The sequence below is a fragment of the Nelumbo nucifera genome, chromosome 4 (assembly GCF_055504915.1).
Source record: "Nelumbo nucifera cultivar China Antique chromosome 4, China Antique-T2T, whole genome shotgun sequence".
In the NCBI taxonomy this organism is placed as follows: Eukaryota; Viridiplantae; Streptophyta; class Magnoliopsida; order Proteales; family Nelumbonaceae; genus Nelumbo; species Nelumbo nucifera.
Genome location: NC_142652.1, coordinates 24,817,544 through 24,845,408, shown reverse-complemented (window position 1 = coordinate 24,845,408; position 27,865 = coordinate 24,817,544). Strand labels below are relative to the sequence as shown.

The window sequence follows — 27,865 nt, the reverse complement described above, 5'->3', positions numbered from 1 at the left end:
TATATATATATATATATATATATATATATATATATATTGGTGGATTATAATTGTACTTATCTACTTCTATTGGTGACCCTTTGTTTGATTGCAGAAATTCATTAAGCTCGGTTTGAAAGGAGTACAAATGTAAATATGTAGAGTGCAAAACCTTTTGTATGTATTTGCACTCTACATATTTGCATTTGTACTCCTACCAAACTGAGCCCTATGTTCTCACTCTTTCATTCATTTATATATTTTGTTCTTGAGAAACTGTAACCTTGTTGGCAATTCTCTGTACTAACATCAATTTCTTGAATGAATGAAATATCCTTTAAACCTTCAAAAAAAACTTGGGATATGCTCCTCACTCCGATCTCACAACCACATTCCACCATGTATTGGGAACATCTCCCCATGAATAATAAATACAAATAAGGGAGATGTTCCCGATATACCACCACCAGGACACGCTGTGTGAGGTCAGTGTGAGGAGCAGATCCGATCTCTCAAAATCCACCATGAAACTGACCATTCCCTCTTTTTTTAAAGGAGCCAAAGTACACTCCAATGTCCTATATAATCCAATCCGTAAAGGATTATTTTTTCCGACTGAAAAAAGCAGGCGGCCCTAGACTTAGAAACACTAGTCCCTAGTACGATGCATTAATTTACCACCATACTACTAGCACATTAATGAAAACAATGTGATTCAGCTACCTTAGAAAAATCTTGATTCATGAAGACTACTAACAAGTGAAGTAGGCCACCTTTGTTGATATTACGGGTACTGGACCTGGCACCACATTATATAAAAATACACCATATGCATTATATAAAAATAAAATAAAATAAAAGCTGTACTCGTTTTTAACAATCAAGAGGATGACAAAGCTCTGGTAGATGATGATTTTACAGAACCATATCATCAACAAATCCAATGACAAATGAAGAGATTGCATTTCAGAGCTTCTGTCTAGTAAAGTAACAAATACACGTTGAAGACTCACAATTACAACACGCCTCCTTGCACCTTTGATGACACTTTTTCCAGACAAATGTGTGTGATAGTGTGTGTATATACAATCAGGAAAAGAAAACAACCTAAAGACACGTTGAGAGCAACCACCTTCCATCTCTCCTAATGTTTATCTCAGTTAATGAAACAGACAACAGCTTACTGGTCAGGACTCGGTAAAAGGCAATCTTGTTGTAAACTATGTATCAGTTCCCCAGCCTCGGCCTCCATGCGGGAAGGGATTAAGTACAGTTAAAAGCTATACATCATATACAGGCAATCGTTCCTCAATAGAAACACGACACACGGGGCACTTTTTGCACTTCTCAGAGCAGGTACTGTAGAACACAACAAGGAATCAAAATGACACTCGAAAGTAAAACATACTGGGGTGATCTAGACGCAAAGTCCAGTACGAAGATACCTGCAAAGGATGCGATGCCTGCATGGAAGCAGGACTATGCTGATCTCCCCTTCAAAGCAAATCCTACATAAGACCTTTTCCTGAACAATGCATCTAAGTAATCATAATAAGCACCATTGGGGAACTTGACATTGGAAAAAGGAACTAGTATAAGCTAAGAACAGAGCACTGAGAGGAAATCTTGTTTTGCCATACAAACTCAAACAAAATAAGTTCACCACAAAATACCCAATAACTTGATAAATAAGGAGTTGGATTTATATCATGGCTTTTTTTTATGAATAGATTGAAAATTTTGACCAGAAAATCCTTGCATAGTTGCACTGCATCCCAATAATGAAACAGCATACTCCCATGCATAGACAAATCCTTGAATCTATATTTTTTTCAGATAATATCCCAGCATTTTAAAATGAAAAAAGGTAGTATATAGCTTCACGAATTTAAAATTGGAAACCCGTCATCAGAATGTGCCTGGTTAGTTGTGGATTTCAAGAAATGATAGGCCTCCCAGTTATTCACTTCCCAAGGATTTAAGTTCTGATGAAATATCCAGAAGTTTTAAGTTTAATTCCAGTTTTGATAATGACTAAAATGAAGTTGGCATGTAAAAGAAATTAATGCCTTTATGGAACTCTATCCCTGTTAAAAACGTGGTAACGATTCTGGTTTGAAACCAGGTCAAAATCTAGTTTAAAATTGAAATCTAAAACCTTTCCATTTAAAATACCCACCATATCTAGGCATTCTAATCTTTGGCTGAGACCACAGGCCAATGACATACTTGTAGCAGTGTAAATGCATAAGACTAAAACAGCAGACCATCTAAAGACATTAAAAAAATTGTGGGTTCTTAACATCACGTGTGCCTCACTTGCATACAAATATATATGATCAACATAACTGGAGCAGGATTTTAGAGATAAATTAGGGCAGCCCAGTGCTCAAGTCTCCCGCCAATGAAAGGTCTGGGAAGGGACAGATGTACACAGCCTTACCCCTGCACATACAGAGATGCTGTTTCCAAGATTTGAACCCTGGTCACCCAAGTCACAAAGGAGCAACCCAACCATTGCGCCAAGGCCCACCACCCTCTTATTATGATGTAAAATAGCTACAAAAATAACCTAGAATCATTTTCAATATTTTTTTCATTTTTGTTTTTTCACATTTTAATTTGAACAAGTCAAACTGTTGAACTGGACCGTAGAACCATTTGACCCATGACCCAGTCACCGAAATGGTTCTGTCCTGCCCAAGTCTGACAACATTGACAGAAATTTTGTACGATAACTATCCCATTGCAGCTTCACTTCTGACCTTTAGCCTTGCACCTAGGTGTTTCTAGACTTACTGTTGAAATTTCTTTCTCCATTCAGAATTAGTAGGTTTACTCTGCCAGGGCTATAGGGCTAGGGGCCATTACTTTGTGTTATGGTAAATTCCCAAGCTGGCAAGCTTGAAAACATGGTTTCGAGTCTGAGAGTAGGTTTACTCTGCCAAGGGTATAGGGGCCATTACTTTATGCCAAAGGTTAGGACCGTATCCGCTTACCATTCCCAAGACCCCAGATTGACTTTGTCAATCTGCATAGAATTGCCAATGGAAGAGAAGAAAATCCAGAACCCAAACAGCTTTTTCAAGGAAATGGGGAAAACAAAACGCTCCAGTGAAAATATGCAGACCAATCATCTTTGTGGAGCCAATATAATGAGAACAAATGTCCTTTATTTATTCATAGGCAGTGAAGGCACTCTAAATTGTCTGCAATCTAGTCATAACAGACATCAGGTCCTGGTAACTAATCACGTGTATAGCACACGCTGATACTTCTTCACTCAAAGAACTTGACTTATCAAAGATTTCTTTCCTGTCACCACGTCTACCATTATGTAAGTTTGAAGGAAGCTAGTTCAATTTGATATATTCTTTAATATACCTATTGATATATTATATGTATCGAGAACACAAAATAAACTGATGGAAGTGTTTGTGTTTCACATCTTCCAAAGCCACCAAGTAAGCAGAGCATTCAGTCCCCGTTATATCACTAGAAGATTTTAAAGGACAATAATACTTCCACCAAGGGGAAAAACAACAAAAAAGAAACTGCTTTAGTTAGGATGTTAAAAGATGAATGGCATGGATTTATCCACGAATTGTCAAAAGGAACTAATAAGAAGAAAGACCAATTTTGTTCTTGAGAACAAAAATGAAAGACTAGTTGCAACTGTCATAATTTATATTACTTAAAAGAAAACCCTAAAAGGTAGAATAAGATAAATAATTAATCTTAGGAGATGTTGATAATTACAGAAAAAAAGATACTGAAAGTGGTATGAAGAGCTTCTAAATTTAAAAATGTATCAAAGTCAGGGGTATTGTTGGTATATAATAATTTTTTTACACAGTATATAATAAAATTTTAGAGGCCAAACAATCACTCTAACACCTGTGATTCAATGTTCAGCAATTAGGTAGGCCTTGAGTCATTGAAATGCTGAATGGCACATTATCTTTCAGTACTTTGTTTTCAGTTCCTAATTTAACAGCTGTTAAATGCCACCATAGCCTCTGAAGCAACTAAAATGAAGTTCTGAAAATGATTAAAGCATCTCCAAAACTGATAAAATTCTAATAATATTTTTTAGCCCCAAAAGTTGGAATTTTGATAAAAATTCCTAAGCATCAAACAATGATCATTAAAACATGGCTGCAGTACAGCTAGGGGAATCCAACACGTTTCAGTTTTCTTTCTTTACATAGGCATTTCCATGTCAGAATTAGAGATAGAAGCACTCTAGACCATGACTGATCAATGCAACAGATGAAACTACACAAGCTTTGCAGTTGTATTCACATATGGGAGATTTGCAAGGTAAGGTCAGTAACATTACATTTTGAAGTCTTTCATACTCCTGCTGGCTATATTTTGTAATTTCTGTTTGTTCACCAAGAGCCGCCTGTAGTCTCCACACCTGAGATAGCAGTGGAGTAATTGAACAAACACATAAGAAAGCAGCATAATAAATAATAATTTTGGAAGTTAGTAAATTGGTGAGCTCTTTATAGGAAATTATGGCACGAAAACAAAAGCGATAAACATTGGCCAACTTAATGCATAAAAGGAAAGAGATCACTCAAAAGAGAATGGTTTGTACCTCTTCAGCAAGATCCTTTTTGGGCATTTTCTTCACTATCTCAGGAGGGTAACCACAGAAGGTGTTATATCTTCACGATAAGTACACAAAACACAACAAAATGACATCAGAAGATGAGACAGCTGTATGAAAACACCTTACAGATATATTGCAACATATAGCAAGAACCAAAAGCAGGAAAACAATGGTGAAGAACAATAGGAGATGTAATACTGCAAGGCATGGGACGTTGAAAACATTTCCTACATTGGAGGCTTTCCCTTTCCATAGTTGACAACTACAAGTTAAGATGGTAATGGATTCCAGAAGATAGCCAGCTAGGACTAATATGAACCAAAGAAAATCATCCACTCAGCATGACCACAACTGTATGCTGTAAATCAGTGTGCTTATCATTAGTAGCAGTTGACAATGAAGATGCACTCCAGAGGTGCAAAGAGTAGATCATAAATCAAGGATTACAACATCTGTCAAGCTGCCTTGCTGTGATTTATTCTCTTCATTTTTTCCACCTTGGCCTTTAGTTGATATAATTGATTTTTCTCAGTTACACCCAAAAGAAAATGAGAGTATTTAGTTCTCCATACCCAAGTTGAAACATTATTTACCAACTATAAGATTTCAATAGTAAGGTGTGCAACAATCACATGCAGTGATTAGTGTAGCTAGCATAGAGCACTAAAGTTTGCCAACAATTTATCAAGTTGTGCAACAATCACATGCACTGATTAGTACAGCCAGCATAGAGCACTAATGTTCAAGTTCTATTCTAGAACAAAAGTTTGCCAACAACTAATCTACCACCAGGTACCTTGTTTTTGTGAATCATACACATGTCAAAAAACAGGCCAGACTGCAATAACCTTAAAGTAAAAGTAAGAACAAGATACACTGGAAACAACCAAACTCAGTATACCTTCCAAGTGAGACTGCTGAACCTTGTGGGAGTAGCCCTTCTTCAAGGCTTCAGATTGTGCAAGGCACAACTAGTGTGGCAAATCAGGAGAACCTGAAGCAGAGCATGAATACATCTGCAAGGGGTAAACTTTGGGGAAAGATGACAGATTGCCAGATTAGCCAGAGGACAGATCTGACTCCCAACCAACTTAAGGGGGCAGCTAATTACCAACTTCCCAAACCAGTTCGGGAGGCCGTGAATCTATACCCAGAGGCAACCCCACCACTTCAGTTAATCCCAGGTAACCGAGTCAATTTGGTTTTTGTTACTGATGAGTCTTCCGTGTCCTTTGTTCCAGATTCCGTTCCCATTCCAAGCTTTGCAGCCCCTGTATGTGAAGCCAGTGTTGAAGGTAGAGGCCTTAGTGTTGCGGAGAGGCTGATGAAGGATCAGAAGGGGGAGCCGCTAGGAAGGTACAGAAATGAGAAGGTGTGGGAAATTATTGAAGGAGTTTTTAATGAGTTGGAACAAAATGTCTTGAGGCGGGAGGGTATGACTGAGATCAGAGGGGAGGGGCCAAGTGGGAGTAGATTAGGAAACAGGAAAGAGGATTCAATAGCAGATTTTGTGGGGAAACTGGGTTGTAGATTGGACAACTTGAACATCCTGAAAGGGGGCTTACAGAAGAGAAAGGAAGATATCAAAGTGAAGAAAAGGAAACTGAGCGAAGTTTCGAGGTTGAGAAGGGATGTCGAAGGTGATAAAAAGTTTGGGGTGAAAGGAGATGGAAGAAAAGGGGGGAAGTAGTGGGCAGGTGAAGAAGGGACGTGAGAGAGACTTGTCAATGAAGATTCTTAGCTGGAATGTGAGGGGTTTAGGAAGTGCAAGGAAAAGAGCACGATCAAAGAGGTCTTAAAGCGGTTTGATCCTGACATTGTTTTAATACAGGAGTCCAAAAGAATGGATTTTGATGGAAGATGGGCTAGGAGTTTTTGAAGAGCTAGGGGATCAATTGGGTGGCTGCCCCCTCATGGGGAGCCTCAGGGGGGGATAGTTACTTTGTGGAAGAAGGATGTGGTTGAAGGTGTGAAAAAGCTTATTGAGAAATATTCAGTTTCACTGAAGTTCAAGCAGCAAGCAGATGGTTACGAGTGGGTTTTGACAAATGTTTATGGTCTGAATGACTACAGAGAGAGGAAGGATTTCTGGAAGGAACTAGCTGATGTCAGAGGACTTTGGGATGGGCCTTGGTGTGTGGGTGGGGATTTCAATGTGATTAGGTTCACGGAGGAAACCAACATTAGCAATCAGAGGGTGACAACTAGTATGAGGAAGTTTAATCGGTTTGTGGATGTTTTTGAACTCAAAGAGATTCCCTTAGCCCAAAAAAAGTCATTCACTTGGTCCAATCTCCAATCAAGTCCTATTTGCTCTAAGCTGGATAGGTTTCTTTTCTCTTTGAACTGGGAAGACCATTGTGGCAACCTTGCATCTAGGGCTCTTCCTAGACTGACCTCGAATTATTGACCAATTGTGTTATGCAAAGAGGAGAGAATGAATGGAGGCCCTGCTCCTTTTAGGTTTGAGAATATGTGGTTGCTCCATCCTGGTTTTAATGCGAGAATTAAGGATTGGTGGAGTGATTGTAACCCAAATGTGGATTGGGAAGGCATGAAATTTCATAAGAAGCTCTAGTTTCTGAAAGCTAAGCTCAAGGTGTGGAATCAATTAGAATTCGGGAGATTAGAAGAAAGGAAGAGTACATTGATGGATCAAATTGAATTCTGACTCGAAAGAAGAAAGGGGTGAGTTTGGAGAAGTAGACAAGGAACAAAGGAGAGGCTTGAGAAGTCAGTTAGAGGATGCCTACTTAAGGAGGAAATAAATTGGAGGCAAAAATCTCGCTACAAATGTCTGCAAGAGGGAGATAGAAATACCAGTTTTTTTCATTCTGTGGCAAATGGTAGGGGAAGGAAAAGCATGATCTCAAGACTAGAAGTGGATGGTGATGCTCTAACACAACAGAATGAAATAGCAAGGGCATTTGTTGAACACTTTAAGTCCATTCTAAGAAGGCCAATCAGGAGGGGGATATGGCTTGAAGGTTTGGATTGGCCAAATGTAGGGGAGGATAATAGGCAGAGGTTGGAAAGAATGTTTGAGCTAAATGAGATTAAGGAGGTTGTGTTTTCTATGGATAGAACAAAAGCCCCATGTCCGAATGGTTTTACAATGGCCTTCTATCAAGATTGTTGGGAGATCATGAAAGGCGACCTTCTGCTAGTGTTTGAGGAATTTTATAGAAGAGGTGTGATCAACCCGGGGTTGAATCCCACTTTTCTAGCATTGGTCCCTAAGAAGAAAGATGCTTCCCACCCTAAGGACTTTAGACCAATCAGTCTGATAAACAACTTGTATAAGATCATTGCAAAGGTTTTGTCTCTGAGGTTGAAGGAAGTATTGCCAACAATAATCTCTCCAAATCAAGGAGCTTTTGTGAGTGGGAGACAGATTACTGATCAGATCCTGATTGCCAATGAGAGCGTGGAGAACTTCAAGAAGAACAGGAAGGGAGTGGTTTGTAAGCTGGATTTGGAAAAGGCTTATGACTTGGTGGAGTGGTCATTCTTATTGAAAGTTATGTCCACTTTTGGGTTCGGGACTCGATGGTGTAAATGGATCTTCGGGTGTGTTTGGAACGTTCATTATTCTGTGCTAGTGAATGGGACATTAGTGGGTTTCTTTTCGGCTATTAGGGGAATAAGACAGGGTGACCCCCTTTCTCCTTTCCTGTTCACTATGGTTGCTAATGTTTTGGGGAGGTTGATTCATAGAGCAGATTCTCGGGGACTTGTTAGAGGTTGGAGAATAGGGAGGGAGGATATTCCCCTTACCCACTTACAGTTTGCAAATGATATAGTCCTGTTTTGTGAGGGTGGGAACCTGAATTATATCAGGAATTTGAAGCTGGCAATACAACTATTTGAACAAATGTCCAACTTAAAGGTGAATTTTGAAAAAAGTTGTGTTGTGGGTGTGAACTTAGAGGAGGGTGAGATCAGGGAAAGTGCAAAAATTCTAGGTTGTGAAGTCTCAAGTTGGCCATTGAATTATCTAGGGATGCCTTTGGATAATAACCCAAAGAAGGAGAGTTCTTGGACTCCGGTGGTGGAAAGATTTGAAAAAAGACTTGCCTCTTGGAAGAAGAATTATCTCTCCCTTGGTGGGAGGATTACACTGATTAAGGCTACTCTAGCTAATTTGCCCATTTAAAATTCCTACAAGGGTTTCTAACAAGTTGGGGAAGTGGGTGAGATGGGAGGCGGTGACCGGAAGTAAAATCCTTGGTGGATTGGGGCTGGGGAACATTGGGAAAAGGAATATGGCTCTTTTGGGGAAATGGTTATGAAGGCTCCCAATAGAAACGAAGAGACTATGGGCTAGAATTGTGGTGAACATACATGGGATGGAGCAAAATGGATGGGATGCAGGGATCCGAGCAAGGACCACAAGTACATCACTGTGGAAAACCCATTCACGACTTGCTTCCTTCTTTCTCCCCTCTCATCTGGTATTATCTGAACTCTGGTACTTCCATAAAATCCTGGGTACAAACTTTGATGGGGAATGCCCCTCGTAAGGATTTGTTTCCTTTGTGTATGCCCTCTCTAATTTAAAAAATGAGCCAGTTCCTTCCTTTATTACCCCTTTGCCTTCCTCATTTGGGTTTGGTTGGAATTTGGGTTTGAGAAGAGCTATGAGAGATACAGACTTGGGTTGTATCTCGAGCCTTCTAGGTATCCTTGATAATGTTTTCTTGGACCCTTTTAAGTTGGATTCTAGAATTTGGACCCCCCCCCCCTCCCACTGGCTCATTTTCTTGTGCCTCTTTTTTCAAAGTCCTAAGTCAGCCTCCTAGTCCTGTTGGCCCTCCCTTCCCGACTAAGGAGGTTTGGTGCAGACCTATTCCCCCTAGAGTTGGTAGCTTTTGTTGGGAAGCCTATCTGGAAAGAATCAACATTGGTGATTTGCTCTGAAAGAAAAGACCCAAGACTTGTTTATCCCCTTACTGGTGTGTTCTTTGTAAAGCGGAGGGGGAGACTGGCTTTCACCTATTGGTGACTTGCCAGTTTGTTAAGTCCATTTGGGGGTGGGCACTTTCCCTTTTTGGGTGTAGCTGGAATCCTCCTCCAAATTTGTAAAGACTCTTCTCCCCTTCCTTCTTCAGGTGTAGTTGGAAAAGGGGAAGGACCATGTGGAGATGTTTGAGGGCTGCAGTTTGTTGAGCCCTATGCGAGTAAAGGAACTCCAAAATCTTTTCTGAGGTAGAAAAAAGTAATGAAGAACTGAGAGATTTGATTCACATAAGGGTTGCTCAGTGGCTGAAATCGTCTGAGCTGTTTACAGATTTCACAGTGGTTGATTTGTTGAGGAAGTGGGGTGAGATTGCTAACTGCACCCAGTCCAAAGCAATCTTGTGTGTGTCCTGAACTCCCCCACCAGCTGGCTTCTTAAAACTAAACTTCGACGGAAGCAGTCGGGGGAATCCTGAACAATCAGGGATTGGAGGTGTGTTTAGGGATGAGAATGGGCTTGTCTCTGCCATGTTCTCCGGCCCAGTTGGAGTGGGTGACTCTCTCAGGGCTGAAATACTTGCAGTTTTGGAAGGAGTTCAAAGAGCCAAGGAAATGAATATAACACTCTTCATTGAAGGGGATTCAGAGGTGGTGGTAGGGTGGCTGAATAAAGAAAATAGCAGTTTATGAATGCACAGTAATGAGAGGAGAAAGTTTAGGTGGCTGGTTCAGGAGATGGAAGTTAAGGTCAACTGACTCCTTTGCGGATGGATTAGATAAGCAAGGAGTCGTGAGGGAATCAATGTTTTGGGCACAAGTGTAATTTTCCTTTTTGTTCTTGGGAGTGTTTGCTCCCCTTGGAAGATAAGAAAGTTTATCTTCCTCTCTGTAATTCTTTTGTGATTAAGTAATGAAATGTTGTTATTGATCAAAAAAAAATCTCAACAATGATGAAGATGATGATAACAATAATGATATTAAAAACAAAAAAAAAACACGGGTGGTTGACTAAACTAGTACCAAGTGAAGATCATAAAACTTTACCCAGAAGCCCCAGCTTGGTAAAGTCGAGCTTGTTCCTCTCGACTTCCTTCATCAATTGACCACCAACCAAGCAGCCTGTAATCAGAAACAATTATAAAACAAATGAAAGTTACCATACAGACTTTGCAGTGTTTTCAATGCCAATATGGATCGCAAATGCCTGACACTGTTCATCTAAGTTTACATCTGAAGAAAATTGCAAGGCAATACCGTGATCCATGATGCAAGAACCCAAAGCAGTCACGAGCCCTTGAAGAAAATGTGAAATATCTCTCTGAGCTAGTTCCATTACGAATTAAAAGGACAATCTTCTCAACCAATCTAAATAAGGCAAACAAGACTCCAGTGCCTTGCAGTAGGAAGAGAGGGGAGAAAAGAGCTGGAAGTGGGATATGTCTAGCACCAGGCGGTGTTCCCTAACATTTGAAATTATAGAGGATGAGATGCATGATTTGATGTGTGGCATCCAAAATTCGTAATGTTATAAATGGACATACTCTTGAAGTTTGCTTACCTCTAACCGCATACAAAGAAGAATCTGAAAACTGATAAGTGGAATTTTCATAATATGGCCACCAATATCTTGTAGGCCACATAATCTATCTTGGTCTGGATCCTCTTCTGAAGAAACCACTAAGCCATTGTTCCAGTCAAGATATCTAATAGCCATAGAAGATGAACTGGCTTCTCTATTGAAAGAATGTCTATGTATCACTGGGTTGGACCACTTTGTGCAAACAAGAAAGGAAAAACACTCAGCAATGCTGTAAGAACAAAAATAAAAATGTTATTTTGACAGGGAAGATACCATACCATAACCATTATTAAGGTAGCCTCATAGTAAAACAAAATAAATAGTACCCAAAATTTATAAATAAATCCCACCAACCAAGTGCTCCAACATCACCTGCATTTTTACAAAACCAATACTTCATAAGTTTATATTAAAACTGTATTTTTTTTAAATAACAAAAGAGATCCTTTTCATTTTCATCTTTCTATTTTCTCTTTCCTTTTGGTGGGGGGACAATAGCTGTTGGTGAAATTTTCAGCTCGTCATCTTTCTCCAAATGGGTATGTCTTATTCCATTTTGATTTTTTGCAAATCGCTGTATAAAATTTTCTTTCTTTTCTTCTCTTTAGTCAGAACGTAAACATACAGAATATCAAGTCTCCTTGCAACATATCAAAGTCAGAAACGCTAGCAGAAAAACAGCAACACAAAAACATAATTTACCAAGAAGCTTTTCTCACCATATAAATAAAAGGTAGCCCAGTGCACAAGGTTCCCACCAATGCGGGGTCTGGGGGACAGATGTAAGCAACCTGGTCACCCAGGTCGCAATGGATCAACCCAACCATTACACCAAGGCCCACCCTCTTTCTCACCATATAAATCCTAGGAGGTAATTGTATAAATGTATTATGGAAATAAGTAGTCACTGTGAACATAACAGGACATTAAACTATGCACTCAGAAGACATTTTTTCATTTTTTAATTTATTTAATCACATAACCCAAGGAAAATATACTACAACCATGAAATGCTTCTCCTGTAAAGTTGTCATATAAGAGACTAGTATAACATGGTATATTATGAATTGTAGATGATGCATAATGCATGCATGTAGACATGCATTTACATTTGAATGCAAACATATATAAGTAGACATGCATTTACATGTGAACATAAACATAAGAGCAGAACATATGCTCGCATGTCTGCAGTAAGCTGCATATTTATGCTAATATGCAGCCATAGTTGTCAGGGGACTAGGCGCTTTTTATTGCTCGCCTCGCCTAAACGCTTATCAATTTTATATCAAAGACTTCGGAGGTTTTTGAATTGATAAAGAACTGAAGTTCAAAGACTTCAAAGATTTTGAAGAAGTGAAGACTTAAAGCAACAAGTAACACCAGTCGAATACAGGTATGTTCTTATAGAGGATCAGATCAGCACCTTCCTTTTTCTGGGATAAGAAATAAGTCTCCTTAAATTTCTGACTCTTTTCCTTTCGTTTATTGGAACAAAAACAGGGGCTCCGCTCCTTGTAATTTCTGTTCTTCATTTATTTTTTTTCTCTGTTTTTTGAAATTGTCATCATTTTCAAGTTTTTTTCTTGCATTTTTTTTAAAATAAGAACAGGGGCTTCACCCCATCTCCTTCATATCATTCATCGTTTTTTCTCTCTCTTTTCTGAGACAAAAAGAAGGGGTCTCTGCCCTTTCTTCTCCTTATTTTTTGATTTTTTTCTATGACAAAAACAGAGAATCCCTTCTTTTACTAGGCGATGGTTATTTCTAAGACACTATCCTTGAAACAGCATGAAGAAGATGGTTATTTCTGAGATATTACAGAAGAAAAGGTTTATTTTTGAGCCTGGAAATACTATGAAAAATACATTTAGTTTTGACACTAGGCAACGCCTAGGCGACTAAGCGCTCCCTTGTCGCCTAGGTTCGCCTTGGCGCCTGAAAACTATGTGTGCAGCTAAGGAATTTTGTAACAAATGTTCCACTTACAGGTACCTCAATTCCAGTTATGAAATTATCAACAAGAAGCTAGGTGATTTAGTAATATAAGAATGTTTACAGAACAGAGAATAACTGTCCTTTCCAAGCATAAATGTTCTTAATATCTCCTGGTCATTGATGAGATTTTGAGGGCAAGAAAATCATCCAAAAGTGAGGAAACATAGAAAGAAAACACTCAGACTTGAGGCATGTCTGGACCATGTTATGCTTGCATAATAATATACTTGTATGAGAAAACACTGAAAAGTTGCTCAAAATGTAGGTATGTGTACACAAGTGGCTCCTGGATGCTGATAGTTGTATGGACAAAAGAGTACAATTACAGAACCACAGGATCATTAAAAAGGGAGAACGCTGATGGCATCTCATGTCATCAAGCAGGTGAAACAGGTATCCTTTTGCTTGTTCTTTAACCAGAATAAAAAATGAATTTTTGTACCTACCCCATAACCCCACCCCCCACCATCACAAAAGCAAGATAAAAATTAAAAAATAATCAACTAAAGAATTAGCACATCTCTGAACCTAAAAAAAAAGGTTAACAATAAAAGACTAACTCAAAAGGCCTGGTTCTCTTATTCAGTAGTTGAATCTCTGGGGGCCACTCAATATGTTCCTCTTCCAATCTATCACATTATGAGGAGTTCCCCCACAGAATGTGCTAATTGGAAAATTCAAATGAAAACAAGAGCTCAACCCTCATAGATCCACCAATCGGTGAAAAATGATAGTCATCTGATCCTACAGAACCTGAATAAAGAAGAATGGTATTATCATCTGCTTGCCCTGAAAGCTCCACCAATCCCTAAAGGATGAAAGTTACCCAGAGTATCTAGCAAAATTTAGATTGACTGCTAGATGCAATCTTTCTCATTATAGATTGTGCAACTAGAAAAGTATCTTTTCTCTTGCAAGGGCTTAGATTTAACACTTGAAAGGAATATAGTATCATTCTGTGGAATCTGCAAATAAATCATCTATTAAAATTGTCCACTAAAATTGAAATTGAGACCATTTGGAGGAAAATAAAACAGATAAGTTAAAGAAAAGTAGAACATCAACAAAATACATGTTGTAGGGATAAATAAGAGCCTAATGGAATCAGTACCATTAGGCTTCTCTAGGATTCAGCACCTAGAGATGGACTTCACCTTCAAACTTTGGAGTCAACACCAAACCACAAGTTGGTAATATTCCTTTTTTTATGAACAGTAATATTCCTAAAATTTACATATTAAGGATTCTATTTCCTGGTATTGAATTATAATCTTTTTTTATGAAGATCTTCCAAACAATAGCCATTTTTCTTTCACCTAAACCATGACATAATCCCAAGTTGACAAAGTAAATCCAAAAGAAAGAACGGAAATAACGAATCTAGAGTAAAAATGCCAGCTAGCCAAGTAAGTTTGGAAGAATTCCTCTTCTTGGCCTCTCTAACAAAACAATTGTTCTTTAGCCATCAAAGTAAAAAAGGAAAAATAAAGAAGGGTTTTCTATCATAGACCTGGTCAAAATTGTATTTGTCTAGCTACAGAAAACTGATATTGCACAAAAGGTAAGTAAGTCTACAAGTCTGGGGTTTTGCACCACAGACCTGGATATAAAAAAGCAGTGACCTAACCATGGATGGCTGCTATTGTGGGAATAAAAAAAAAAAAAAAGAAAAAGAAAAAGAGAAGTCTATAAGTACATATCCAGGCCACAAATGTAGATTAATAAGTCTATAAGAAAAACAGAAGCCTATAAGGTTAAAGGTCTTAAGAAGTAAATAAAATCTAATAATAAAAATAAAAAATAATTCCCATCAAAATGAATGCAAGATACAGTTTAGGAAGGCAGGTAATTTACCAGATAGCTTTAGGAGGGTGAATGTTGTAGCAGCAACAAAGAAAACCATTGATATTGCAACCCAGAAGTGCTAAAAGTAAGAAGAAAGAATTGATAATTTAGAATCAGTTGACAACACCCATAAACCCAAAATAAAAACAGACCCAGAAAATACTTCTAACAAGCAATGCATTTCAGAAGTTAAAATATATTCATGATAAACATTGTAGAATGAGATAAACATAAGTATATATGATAATTAGATCATTCTAATACCTTGTGCTGATTCACTTTAAATTGTTTTAGTAAGTGAAAGCATTACAACATATTTATATATAAGCACAGGCATATTTCAAACTGTAAGGATCTAAGTGGTGTTCAATTGCAATAACAGGCATAACATGCCTGTCCACATTAATAGAATTCTAGCAAATGAATAGGATAATGTTTGCTTTTTCGAAAAATAGGATAATGTTTTATTATTAAACTAAAAATGCGTGCACTCAAATTGAAATTTTTTTTCTTTTATTACAATCCTTTTACATGTACATACAGCTTGTATTTTCCCCTTATTGATAAGAAATCCCTTTCTTCTACTCGTATAAACATTAATACGGTAAAAGAGATGTAAATATGTAATGGTCATAGAGATGATCATGGGCAAGACCAGGCTTCCGGCCCTACAACATTAAAAACAAAATATCAAATGTTTATATAATATTGCATATTTTATGACATATAATATGTGCATAAAATATGTATTATACCTTATATAATATAAAATACTAAATAACATATGATGTGTCATATTATAAATATTTATAAATATAACATAACACACATATTTTTATATAAATAGCATATAACATAAATATATTGCAGGCCAGGCTGGGCAGGGCTTCCGGGCCTGCCTAGAAATGATTACACCTACATATGGAATTCAATCTGAACTTGAATTTTAAATTTACAATGTGCATGTACTCCAAACACTAATCTCCAATCTCAGGTAAGACTATTTATTAAAATACAAGTCTATTGTATTCATCTTTCTCTTCATAATCTCACTCTGAAGACACTTTCATCAATTCCTTTAGCTTTCTGCCCTTCCCTTTTCATTTTGTTTATGTTCAATCTGAGGGCAAAAATGCATAACCTGTGAACCTTACAGTAGTAGATAGGCGATGCAGCACCTCTATCTCTATGGGTGCAAGCATCATCAAACAGCTCCAGTTAGGTTTTGTTGCCACTGAAAGCAATTAGGGAACTCAGCTAATGCAATAAGTTGGACTCAGGGGGTGGTCAGTGGGCTGTGGATTCTGGATCACCTACTAAATTATGCTATAGAAATCTCAACAACAAGACCTTTTCTGTTCAGATGTATTCCTACTGGGCTAAAGTCAGTAGCTGGTGTCCTAGCTAAATCAGGAATAAACAAGTCTCTTCTGTACAGAAAGGGTGGGTTCTATGTCATAGTCCATAATATTGTGCATCCTGTATCAGTTGCTAATCCAAAAAAAAGTGTATCCTGTACATCCACCTTTCTGACACATAATAACAAACTGTAACCTTGCTCCCAGAAAAAGAAAAGTAAAGGAAAGGAATAAAAAAAAAAATGCACAAAGCACATTTCTCAAAAACTAAAAGAAATGGGATTTTTCTTGGATAGGAAACGGTAACTTTCATTGATGATTTTAAATAAACTTACAAATTTACCACCCACAGGATGGATGGAAAATCAGAACAAAAACCTTACAGACAGGCCCAAAACAAAGCCTCCCTACTAACTCCTTGCTTAGCTAAAGTGTCAGCCATTCCATTTGCTGACCTTCTTACCCATTTAAATTGCAAAGAAATGGGAATTTTCCTATTTAATTATATATATATAAACATATATATATATAAACAGCAGGCAGTGTCAAGCAATTAGTTCTGTCCTGATATCTCAATAACAGTTTGTCCATCCACTTCAATAGTATTATTGTTAATTCACTTCAAGAATTCTTTTCCATCTAAAAAATAGTACACTAAACACCAATTTTTATTAGTATAGCAATTTATTCTCCCTATAAATCTCTGACAAATTTGCTCTCAAAGTTTTTGTGGTTGTTCTTATGACATGACAGCCCCTTGGCCCATTGCTTTGAGTATTAAGGGTGTATATTCATCTTTTCCTTTCTCACCTCATCAAATGAACACTTGTGATTTGTTACCAATAGACAAATGCTAAAAGAATCAATAACTAGGCAGTATTACAGTAGATAAGAAAGGATGCCTTGTAACACGCTTGGAAGAAGTCAAGACAATTAACCAACTAAAAAGAACTTACAGGAAGTGTTTCCCATATCGCTTCATCACTCATGCTTTCTTCATCTCCAGGCATTAAAGCCCTACACATCCTGAGTAGGAAATGAAAACACTGATCATTAGCATGGCATCAGAACTGAAGAAAATTTACTTCAGAAATTGAAGAAGCAGTGGTACAAGTTCTATAACTAGAAATTGGACATCTTGTTATACTTTTATAATAAAATAGGAACTAAATATAGACAATGTTGTAAATGCCTAACCAAGTACATATCATGAGAAATTGGCTTTATGGCTTTTATGATGTACAATCTTTGTAAAGCCTATACTTCAATTTATTGCTTTTGCACTTGGTGTATCTTTTTTTTTGTTACCTAATGTTAATATTATTGGCCAGAAGGGGAAATACAAATATGACCACTTAATTGGTGAAATTGATGAAATACCTGAAATTGTCAATAAGAATGATTACTTCAAATGCCAACAATGGAAGAAAGACAATCTTTAAGTTTACAGCTGCAAAACCATGAACTGCACAAGAAAAAATAGAAAATATAATTACTATATTAATAAGGTGACAAGAAGACTTGAGCCAATGAAAAATAAACTAATGACATCCTTCACATGAAGAATGAGTTATAAAGCTGCATAACACTTTTATCAGTAGATACAGGGCTTAAGATGAAATAACAATAGCATGAAATTATTAGCATCTACCTAAGCCCCATGGACTCCATTTGTTTGCAGTGCAAATCCAAACTGAGTGCAATACTTGAACTTGGTTCAGATTTACAGGCATTGTTTGTAGCAAGGACTTGCACTCCTACCTGGATTAAAATTTGCATTTCTACCTTATCTGAACTCACTGGCAGTGCAAATTTGCATCCTACAAACTGGTGCAATTTTTGCATCACCTTCCTCCCACCTTCATTCTTTCCTATATAAAGTGGGTAACACAGCACTTTTCTTCACATTACTCTCCCAAAAAAAAAGTATAATTTGAATAAAAAATGAACCAAAGTTTGCACTCTCGTGCATTTACACCAGAAAAGAAATTTCCATTGCAAACAAATGGAACCACAAAGTCAAAATTCATTTACCATTTTTTGCTGTCAAGGGTGTTGCCCATGCACATGGAATTTAGAAATAAAATATCAAACATGAAGATTAAGTAATTGTCAACCCTCCAAAATATCCAATAATGCACAATCCTCAACTGTGTTATTAGGTTGTTGCATCTGTACCATAGATGCTCTCGAGATATAAACAAAGGAGCAGCTCAAATGCAACGAGCAACGGTGTCGCAACAATGGAATGACAGGGTGCCCACTGTCCAAGAAAAAGAAATACATATAATCCACTGTCATCATACAGTATCATAGAGAGGAGGGGGAAAGTCTTATTACACGTGAATATTAAAATTCATTGACTTAAAACAAAATTTGTTCTAAGAAGTTACATGGGTGCATTAATTCATACATGGCGATCATGAGGTAACGAGGGAGCAGGTAAAGAGAATCTGCCTCGTGCAACAACTGCATGAAATAGCCAAAGTGGGGCAAAAATGAACCTGCATGGTAAAATCTGAAACTAGTAACCACCCAAGAGTCAAATGCAAACATGAGAAAAATAGGAAAAAAAAATGCTTTATGCTTTTGCATGAAATTGGTCATCATGCCCAGCTCCAGCATTGTAACATCACCATTTATCAACATATTAAAATACAAGCAACTTGCACAGCAAAGTGGCAGCTAGAAAGACTCACAAGAAAAGATGAAATTATGTTTTTTATTACTTTCTGGAACATAGCTACCACTAGGAAGTTTTCAATAACCAAGCATCAATCCCAATAAATAACATCATAGATTTGTATATAAGCATGACAATTGGTACTGTTCAAAAACATGCCTGAAAGATGTTTATGTATAAAAATGGGTTTTTTGTGCTTGTGCATATTCTCCATGGCATTGCTGGATCAGTTGGCAAGCTAATAACTAATCTAGAGATTCGCTTGTGATTGTATTTACTTATTACAAGTATTTCAACAGATAATCTTATGCATGCCAACCAATTTAATATCTATGTAATTAAAGAATGTTCTCCTTTTTATAACCAATTGCAATTGCTGGAGATTGTTTACACCCCAACCCCACCACAGACAACTCAAGAGAAAATGTGTAGGCCAGTTGTCAAAAAGACAAAAAAAATGCCAAAATTGCTCCTCTAAGGCTCTAATTTCTCAGAGAGAAAGAGGGGTGGGAGCACACCTTCACATGGTCCCATAAATCAACCTAACCACCCCATAAGCCAAAACCAAGTAAACCCTCAAAACCACCCACCACCTGAACCCCAAAGATATAACCGAAGCCCCTAACTTATCCTTTCCTCCCATCATCCAAACCCCAGCCTAAATACCACCCTGACAGAATCCCTTTCCCGAGACTAATATTAGGACTCCTTCATTTCAGACCTTCCTCTATTGAAAGAGTAACCTCTTTTTTGCTCTTCAAGGCCCTTCTTGTCTTCTTTACTCTTTTCTTATTTCTGACCCCAAATAGGCCTCCCCTCGATCTATCAAAAACCATTGAAACTGTCACAGTTCTGCAGTTATTCTGGTGTTTGAATCTTTTAACTGTCACAGTTTTGAATATATACGTGGGTGTGTGTATGTATGTATGTATATAATTAAAATAGTTAACATATCTAATAGGTACCTCAAAAGGGCAGTTGGGGGAAGAGGGTGGGGAGAGAGAGAGAGAGAGAGAGAAGGATGTCTCTCAAGGGATTGCTGTCATGTGGATGACAAAGAAGCCATTGACACAGTGCAAACGTATTATTATCTCCTAAAATGAGCAACACAAATGACAGAATAATCTCCAAATATGATCCTTCAAATTCGTTTTGCTCACCACAATGGACAGTTCATAGGAAAAAACTATTCTTAATTATTTTTTGATATTAACAGTATAAAGTAGATGTTAATAAGAAGGTAAAGAGACAAATACAACTATACAAGCCCCCATGTAAAGAAAATCATCAAGAGCATCCCATAATAAATTCCATGTCAAGTTTTTTGTTTTTTAGGTTATAAAGGACGATTTACTAAAATACCTAGGGTGTAGCATGGCCCTAAATATCTGCAAATGCTATTCACTAAACAGCTTGTCAATCCTGGACTTCAAGAATTTTGTCACTAGTTAATATGCCATTCTGTGCAAAAAGACATTTATTTGGTACCTCATGCATTCACCGGAGTGTTCACAATTAACTTTATGTCAAAGAGCTATGTACAACAAGTAATATTTAAAAAAAAAAAAAAAAAGAAAATAGAATGTTTAACAAGTTACTTCTTTCATATTGGAATGGACTGGAGAACACCAAAATGGATCTTAAAAGCCAGCCTGGTTGATAGTTTTTTTAACCAACTCTGTAATAATCATGATATCAAACTTGTTGGAGCTGAAACAGTTGTAAAGAGAAAAGGCTTACTTGTTATCAAAGAAGGCATGCAAATGAAATGTGACCCTATCCTAGAACAGAAGCCATCACCATCTATCACTAAGTAAAGGAAGTGTACTGTACTAAATTGCAAACATTCTAAAATACTTTTTAATATTCCAGCCACCTATGACCTATCATTCTGGGGTTGAAAGGGAAGCATGAGAAACCAAGATTGAATGTGGGACTGTGTTAACAAGAGGTGGTACCAGAACAATTCAAGGGCACCAAACTGACAGTGATGGGGTACTCATTTTTGGTAGTTCACCATAATTCAATGGGACAGACTGCAGTGCCAGATCCTGTCTCAAAATGAGGCCACATAGTGTGGTTGATTGGAGTGATATTTTCCTTTTAAATTTTCAAATAAAAGTAAGCTTTGAACAACAAAGAATGCTAACTCCTTTGCCAATGTACTTTCTAAACAAGGGGTGGAAAGGGGTAACTTGTTTTGGGCTTTATTGTAAGTTTGTGCTTCTTGTTGAGGAGGGTTAAGATGGCTTATCCCTCTGCTCTTCTCTTGTATCAGTTGTCAAATTGTTAATAAACTTGTTCTGTTATTGATCAAAAAAAAATATTATTAAAACAAGACATGTCAAGGGCATCCATGTGGTTGAAAAAAAAAAGAATTGAAAAGAAATGATTATTTGGATCTTTGAGATACATGAAAAAGGTAATGCTGGCTGGAGTAATGGTGCAATAAATTCAAATTTTGAATACAATCAACAATGCAGGTAGCCAGGTAGGTATTTAAAAGGTATTCACTGAACTACACTGAATGGTACCTTGGAGGGTTGGACAAATGAAACACTAACTCTATGACTATCACCCCTTAACTACCCTAAACCCCATGTCTGAAACCCTGAATATCAGGAAGTACAGAAAATGAAATTGCAGATCTTGATTAGGCTTGCAAACTATGATGCCCAGATACAAAGATAGGACACAAACACGGATATGGGAAATCCAGAAATGGAATTCAACTCTCCATTTCCTAAAATTCCAGACACAGATACAGGTAAGAGAACATCTGAACACCCTCTCATCCCACCAGACATCATCTAGGAAAACCCCTATCAAGGAATTCCAGACACAGATACAGGTAAGAGAACATCTAAACTCCCTCTCATCTCACGAATGGGAGAGTACAAGCATGCATTACCAGCTATTCACCCTACCCTTAAAAACCCAACAACCCATACTAATAAAGGTTTTATACCCAAACAATCAAAACCCCAACTACATCTGCATAACAAAATTACCAGATTACTCCAAATCCTCAAATGCTGTAGCATGAATCTCTTTACTTCTCTTGATAGTTTTATTCGTCTTCCTTACCCTCTTATAGAGACCAACCCAACTACATTTCTCAAGACTTATGTCTTGCTAAATTTAATTACTAACATGTGCAGATATTTTATAACATAATTTGTTAAAGCATACCAATCTACATATTTTAAAAGCATTAATGCTATAGAGTACATCAAGAAGTATCCATGCAGTATCCAGAATCATTTCCAATAAGTATTGAATATAACACTAGTACGCTAGGCATGTTACATATACAGGTATCTGGGTATCATAGTTTGCAAAACAGTTAGTCTTCCCTCACAAAATTCATCAATCAATATTGATGAAGTAAATGAAGCCTTCAAAGATAAACAAGAATACAGCAGAGGTTCGGCTTCTAAGAGTGGGACCACACAACAAAAAGCCATTTCAGCCCTATCTTCTATACCTTAGTCATCTACTTCAAGTCTTGGACAGATTAAGATAAATTTCATCTATTCATTCTCTTGGGATTGAAACATTAGCAAGAAACTTGGTGATAATCTATTCAAGTCTTGGACAAAGCCCTTTGTCATTCTTTGTCTGCTCCTCCTTTCCCTTTTAAGGAGGTTTGGTGCAAACCTGTTCCCCCTAAGGTCTTGGCTTTCTGTTGGGAAGTGTTTTTATGGGAAAGGTTTGGTGCTAATCTACATTAGCAAGAAACTTGCTAATTTCCTGTACTGTTACAGCAGATTTGTGGGATTGGCTCTTCTTGATTTTTGGATGCAGGTGGAATAGACCAGCAGATCTAAGCTTACTTTTTGGCCCTTCTACCTTTGCTTTGTGCCATCAAAGAGGAAGAATAATGTGGAGGGTTGCAAGAGCAGCACTGCTTTGGACAGTGTGGGAAGAAAGGAATGCCCGAATATTCCAAGAGAATGTGTGAAGCCAACAAGATTTGAAGGATTGGCTCTTCTTGATTTTTGGATGCAGGTGGAATAGACCAGCAGATGTAAGCTTACTTTTTGGCCCTTCTACCTTTGCTTTGTGCCATCAAAGAGGAAGAATAATGTGGAGGGTTGCAAGAGCAGCACTGCTTTGGACAGTGTGGGAAGAAAGGAATGCCCGAATATTCCAAGAGAAGGTGCGAAGCCAACAAGATTTGAAGGACTGTATCCTGTATACGGCTATAGTGTGGCTAAAATCTTCGGAGTTATTTCAGCAGTTTTCTTTTAATGACATGTGGAGGCATTGGGCAGAAGTGGCAAGCAGTTCTTCATTGAAGACAAAGTTGCCCATGAGCTGAGTACCTCCACCTGAAGGCTTCCTGAAATTAAATTTTGATGGGAGTAGCTTGGGCAACCCAGGCCGCCCTTCTGGGATGGGAGGGGTTATAAGGAATGGAAGTGGTTCTGTGGCTCTTCTTTTTTCAGGTCCTTTAGGTGAGGGGACTGCACTACAAGGGGTACAGTTTTCTGTACAGATAGGAGTGGAGCAGATACTAATAGAAGGTGATCGTGGGGTGGTTACAGAATCCAGAGACTGTAGCTTGGTGCTTCAGAAATGAACTTAAAAGATTCAAATGTTTGACGAGAAACTTGTATGTTAGAATAGGGTAGGGAGATCTGCTAATGCTATGGCTGACTGTTTAGCCAAGCAAGGGGCAACAAGGGAACATTTGTATTGGGTTCAATTGTAATCTTTTTTAAGTGTTTGTAGGGTTGGAGAGGTTGCACCTCGTGCCTCTCCAAGTGTCTCCTGTAAAAGTTGCTTCTATTTTCTTTCCCTAATAAATTCTTCATTTATCAAAAAAAAAAAGGTAGGGGTGCAACTTGGGCGGTCAGCCCAAAATTTTACACGGTCTGGGCTTGGGTTTTCAGTCCTCGGGATGGGCTCAGGCTCAAGAAGTCGGGCTTTTTATTTTTCGGACCAGGCCGGGCCTAGCCCTTAGGTAGCTCAAACCCAGCTCGAGCGCAGCCCAACTATACACATTCATACATATATATTTGTACGTATATACATTTGTATACATATTTACCTATATACATACATAGTTGCATATATATTTACATATAAACATACATATATGTATACATATTTACATAAAAGCATATATACATATATAATTTTATAGCGGGTTCATTGACCAACCCGAGCCCAACCTGAGTGCGTCAAATTACAGTGCAAGCTGGGCTCAGGTTGGGAAGGGGCTTAACCTCAGGCTCGGTCTTGGCTTGGGCCTTAAGCCCAAAATTTAGGGTTGGGCCTGGGTTGACCATACACACAGCCCAACCCGCCTGGCTTGCACCCCTATTAAAATGTAACTGCCCCATTAGTTTTCCAGGTTAGCTCTTTTTTCCATTGACAAAGAATAGTTTTGCTGCAAAATACAAGCTTACACAGACAACATGTCCTTGTGATCCCACCACATCCTCTTGTTTGCTATAAATTTAAATATGAAGAAGGTTATGTCACTCAAAAAGCACACTTGAGGCCCAAACCTCAAGCTTGTCTCATATTTATGAAATCAACATCGCTGGAGTCTATTCCATCATAAGCTTCCAAGTGTAAAAATAAATCATTTTCTTCTTTCCAGATAAAGCATAAATCCCTGGTAAAAAGAAACATAATTACAATTGAATCATTTGAAAATTTGAGATAGAAAACACACTCAATAGTACCCATCAACACCTTCACAAGAGAAGCAGAGGTTCTTTTTCTTTGAGAAGAGGAGGGGGGAGAGAGACGTATCCCATTTTCTGTTATTTACGTTAAAATGGGAGTCTTTTTCATTAATTATTAAATTGAAGACCATCACGTACAAGACTATGCAAGAACAACCTCCAAGCAAGAGAAGCCAAAACCCAGACTGGAATACTCTTAGCAGGCATTGATAACAAAAGAAAAAGATCAATATTCCTAGCATTACTGTTCAGAACAAATAACATCAATGGGTTTCCTGCCTACCATACAAAGACAACGTTAACCAAAAGTCTATCTGATAGCTAGGATATACTGAAAAGATAAATAAAGAAATAACATACAATTTTATAAGAGTCCCCTAAAAGAAGATATTGATAATTCATGAACCAATTCATGCGTGAAATTCCTCAAAGGCCACATTGACATTTGCCTAGAAACATTAAACAAAATGTATTGCCAATTAGATCATGGGATTTTCACCCCGAAGAAAACCATAGGAACATATTTAAATAAAAGACATATCAGACAGTTAAAATTAACATTATTTAGTCAATTTCTCACAGGCCATAGTTGCATCGGACATACATCCAAGAACACAAAATTGTACTAGTTTTTTAATACTATAACTACTCACAGAAACATTTCACCAAACAGCACATGCAATGCACTAAAACTTCTATAAAAGGAGGTTTAATTCAAACAGGACACAAATACCCTAAACTTCAAATAAAAAAGATATAACAACGATCAGAACATAGAACCAAGAAGTTTTAGACTGCAAATAGAAATCAGAAAAACAATGACTCAGTATAAATTTACTAAGAAAACATTTTTATTAAGCAGTCAATTAAATAGTACTCGATAACCAAAATCTCATTACATAATCTCTAATTGAACTCAAAACACCACAAATAAACAAAATTTATGCAAGCCCAACAGTAACCAGGACCAATAATTTCATGAATCTCTACAAATTTCGACCATAATTAAATCATACAGCACAAAACAATTCCGAAAATGGAAAAAAAAAACAAGATCAAACTTTTTTTTTTCACATAGCCAAGAAGAAGTTTGACGAATCACTGACCACCATGAGCAATGGACGACATGATCGAGCTTGAGCACGAGCAGTATCGTGAAAATAAAGAGTAATCCATGGGCCGCGAGAGCCTGAACAGATTTTGCGACTCTCCTCCAACTCATCACTTTTCTTCGAATCATAACCCCTTACAAAAACACAGTCGAAAAAAAAAACGAAAAAAGAAAGAAAAACGCAGACAACGTCCCCCTTTTCGCACTCTCTACCGAGTCAACTCAGCTCAGATTTAAAACGAAACAGAGTTTCCGAAGAGAGTAACAGCAGTCAGAAGATCTCCAGAATCTTAAAACCAGGTCGAAGGAAGAGATTTCAGACATTCAGTGGGCGCCATTGAAGAGACCCTTGAAGAGCTAAAACCCAATCTCGTCCTTTATGCCTTCGTTTTCACGCCAAAGCAAAACGCTTTGTTTACTCCTTTGTGCGCCCTCCCTGTTATTCTTCTACTTAATTACCTACAGATAATGAGATAATAGGTAAGGTAGCTATGTACTGCATCTTTAGCTAGAAAGACAGTCTATCTTTGTAGACAGAACATGTCTTTGTGTAAAAATAGTGGGGTTATTAAGGTCAGTTCAAAGTGTAAGCCCCACAATGCAGCTTCTGTCGTTTTGTATATTATTATAAATTACTAATTAATTAATATAAATTAAGGTTTTGGATTTAGATAATATTGTTCCTTTTGCTTAAACTCGATTTTTCTATGCAAAAGAAGAAGCTTTAGAAGCCCATTTAGGGATAAAATTCAGGTGTACGACAACGTAAACGCATTTTGCTGTCAGCTGTGAGAATAAGTGAGAACCACCGTACACGTGTCTCTAACATTATACCCTAATTGACCTATCAGATGGCTGTAGATTCCCTACATAGATCTCCAGGTGGGAGGAGCATGTAATCACCACGTGGCATGTCCATCGTGCATGTGCGGCGCTCCCATATTAAGGTCTGAGGAATGTCATTTGAGAATATCTAAGCCGTCCAACATATGCCTCGTGATTGGAAGAATCTGAGGGGCCTGTTGGACGGTGAGGAGCAGATCCGGGCACCTAGTCGATGTAGCCGGTTAAAACACCCAAACCCACCTCAGCTTGTGGGCCCCGCTTCAACTGCTTGAACCTTCTTACAATGGATCGGGTTGTTCTGCGCACTTTGGCATGTAGTGACCCGGACCCGGAATCCTCCTCATCAGATGATTCAGATCTACCCTTTGTCCGTTTCGGAGATTTGGGATGGATGGATGGTAGACCTGTTCATGGGCCGGGTGGCCCGACGGGCCGGCCCGGCCTGGCCCGACTCCCGGACGGGCTTGGACATTTTTATAGGCCCGCGGGCTTAAATTCGGGCTAAAAAGCCCGGCCCGCAATAAATTCGAGCCGGGTTCGGGTTTTGTCAAAATAGCCCGAATGTAAAATTGTGTTTTAAAATATAAAAGAAAGGAAAAAATACCATCTTGTAGGCCCATTGTTCATTTAAATAGAAAAAAAAATACTTATCTGAAATTTTAATTCTAATTTGAATAGGGAAAATTGTTTTTTTTCAATTTGGTCGGGCTTCGGACTTTTTACCAGGGCCGGGCTCGGGCCCAAATTATAGGCCCGTTGGTCGGGCCGGGCTCGGGCTCGAGCCTAGTATATGTTCATTAGTGACAAGTGAAAGCCCGACCCGACCCGGCCCATAAACAGGTCTAATGGATGGTTATTGAACCTGATTGGACTATCAATAAAATAAAGTACTGGAATCTTTTAAAACGATAAGATAATTAATTGGGCAAAACAGCATTCTTAAGAAGGTATGGGCCCATATAGGCATGGTGTCATATGGACGACCCAGTTTGCGGTTTAGTGGATTAGTGGTGGGCCTGATGGCCCATTAGCACTCAGTCTCACTCTATGGAACCTGTCCTTTTTCATAGGTTTCAACCCTTGTTAGGGATGCTGAGTGATCAACTAAGGGGTTATTCGGTAGTGTAGTTTATTTAAAAAAAGTTGATTTCGATTCATAACACATTGAAAAAAAGCAGTGTTCA

General features: G+C 38.0%; 1 protein-coding gene across 1 annotated transcript; it reads right to left on the bottom strand.

Moving 5' to 3' along the window:
• Window positions 1-923: 923 nt before the first annotated feature.
• Window positions 924-26,279, bottom strand: LOC104603048 (uncharacterized). Its single transcript, XM_010266973.3, has 14 exons — window positions 25,831-26,279; window positions 18,753-18,843; window positions 18,518-18,602; window positions 17,720-17,804; window positions 17,296-17,365; window positions 14,991-15,060; window positions 11,465-11,510; window positions 11,118-11,367; window positions 10,814-11,019; window positions 10,604-10,678; window positions 4,586-4,655; window positions 4,322-4,402; window positions 1,425-1,504; window positions 924-1,338 (listed from the first exon to the last, which is right to left on the bottom strand). Exons 1-14 carry the CDS (start codon window positions 25,962-25,964, stop codon window positions 1,260-1,262), a joined length of 1,422 nt encoding a protein of 473 aa, XP_010265275.1. The 5' UTR covers window positions 25,965-26,279; the 3' UTR covers window positions 924-1,259.
• Between the last annotated feature and the right edge of the window lie 1,586 nt (window positions 26,280-27,865).

Excerpts from the sequence above, each read along its gene's own strand:
- LOC104603048 (XM_010266973.3), bottom strand. The coding sequence starts at position 25,964 with ATGATTCGAAGAAAAGTGATGAGTTGGAGGAGAGTCGCAAAATCTGTT. Across the intron at positions 11,511-14,990 it reads CACCCTCCTAAAGCTATCTG|GTGATGTTGGAGCACTTGGT; the intron begins GTAAATTACCTG and ends GTAAAAATGCAG. Across the intron at positions 1,505-4,321 it reads AGTATGAAAGACTTCAAAAT|GAAAAGGTCTTATGTAGGAT; the intron begins GTAATGTTACTG and ends TGCATTGTTCAG.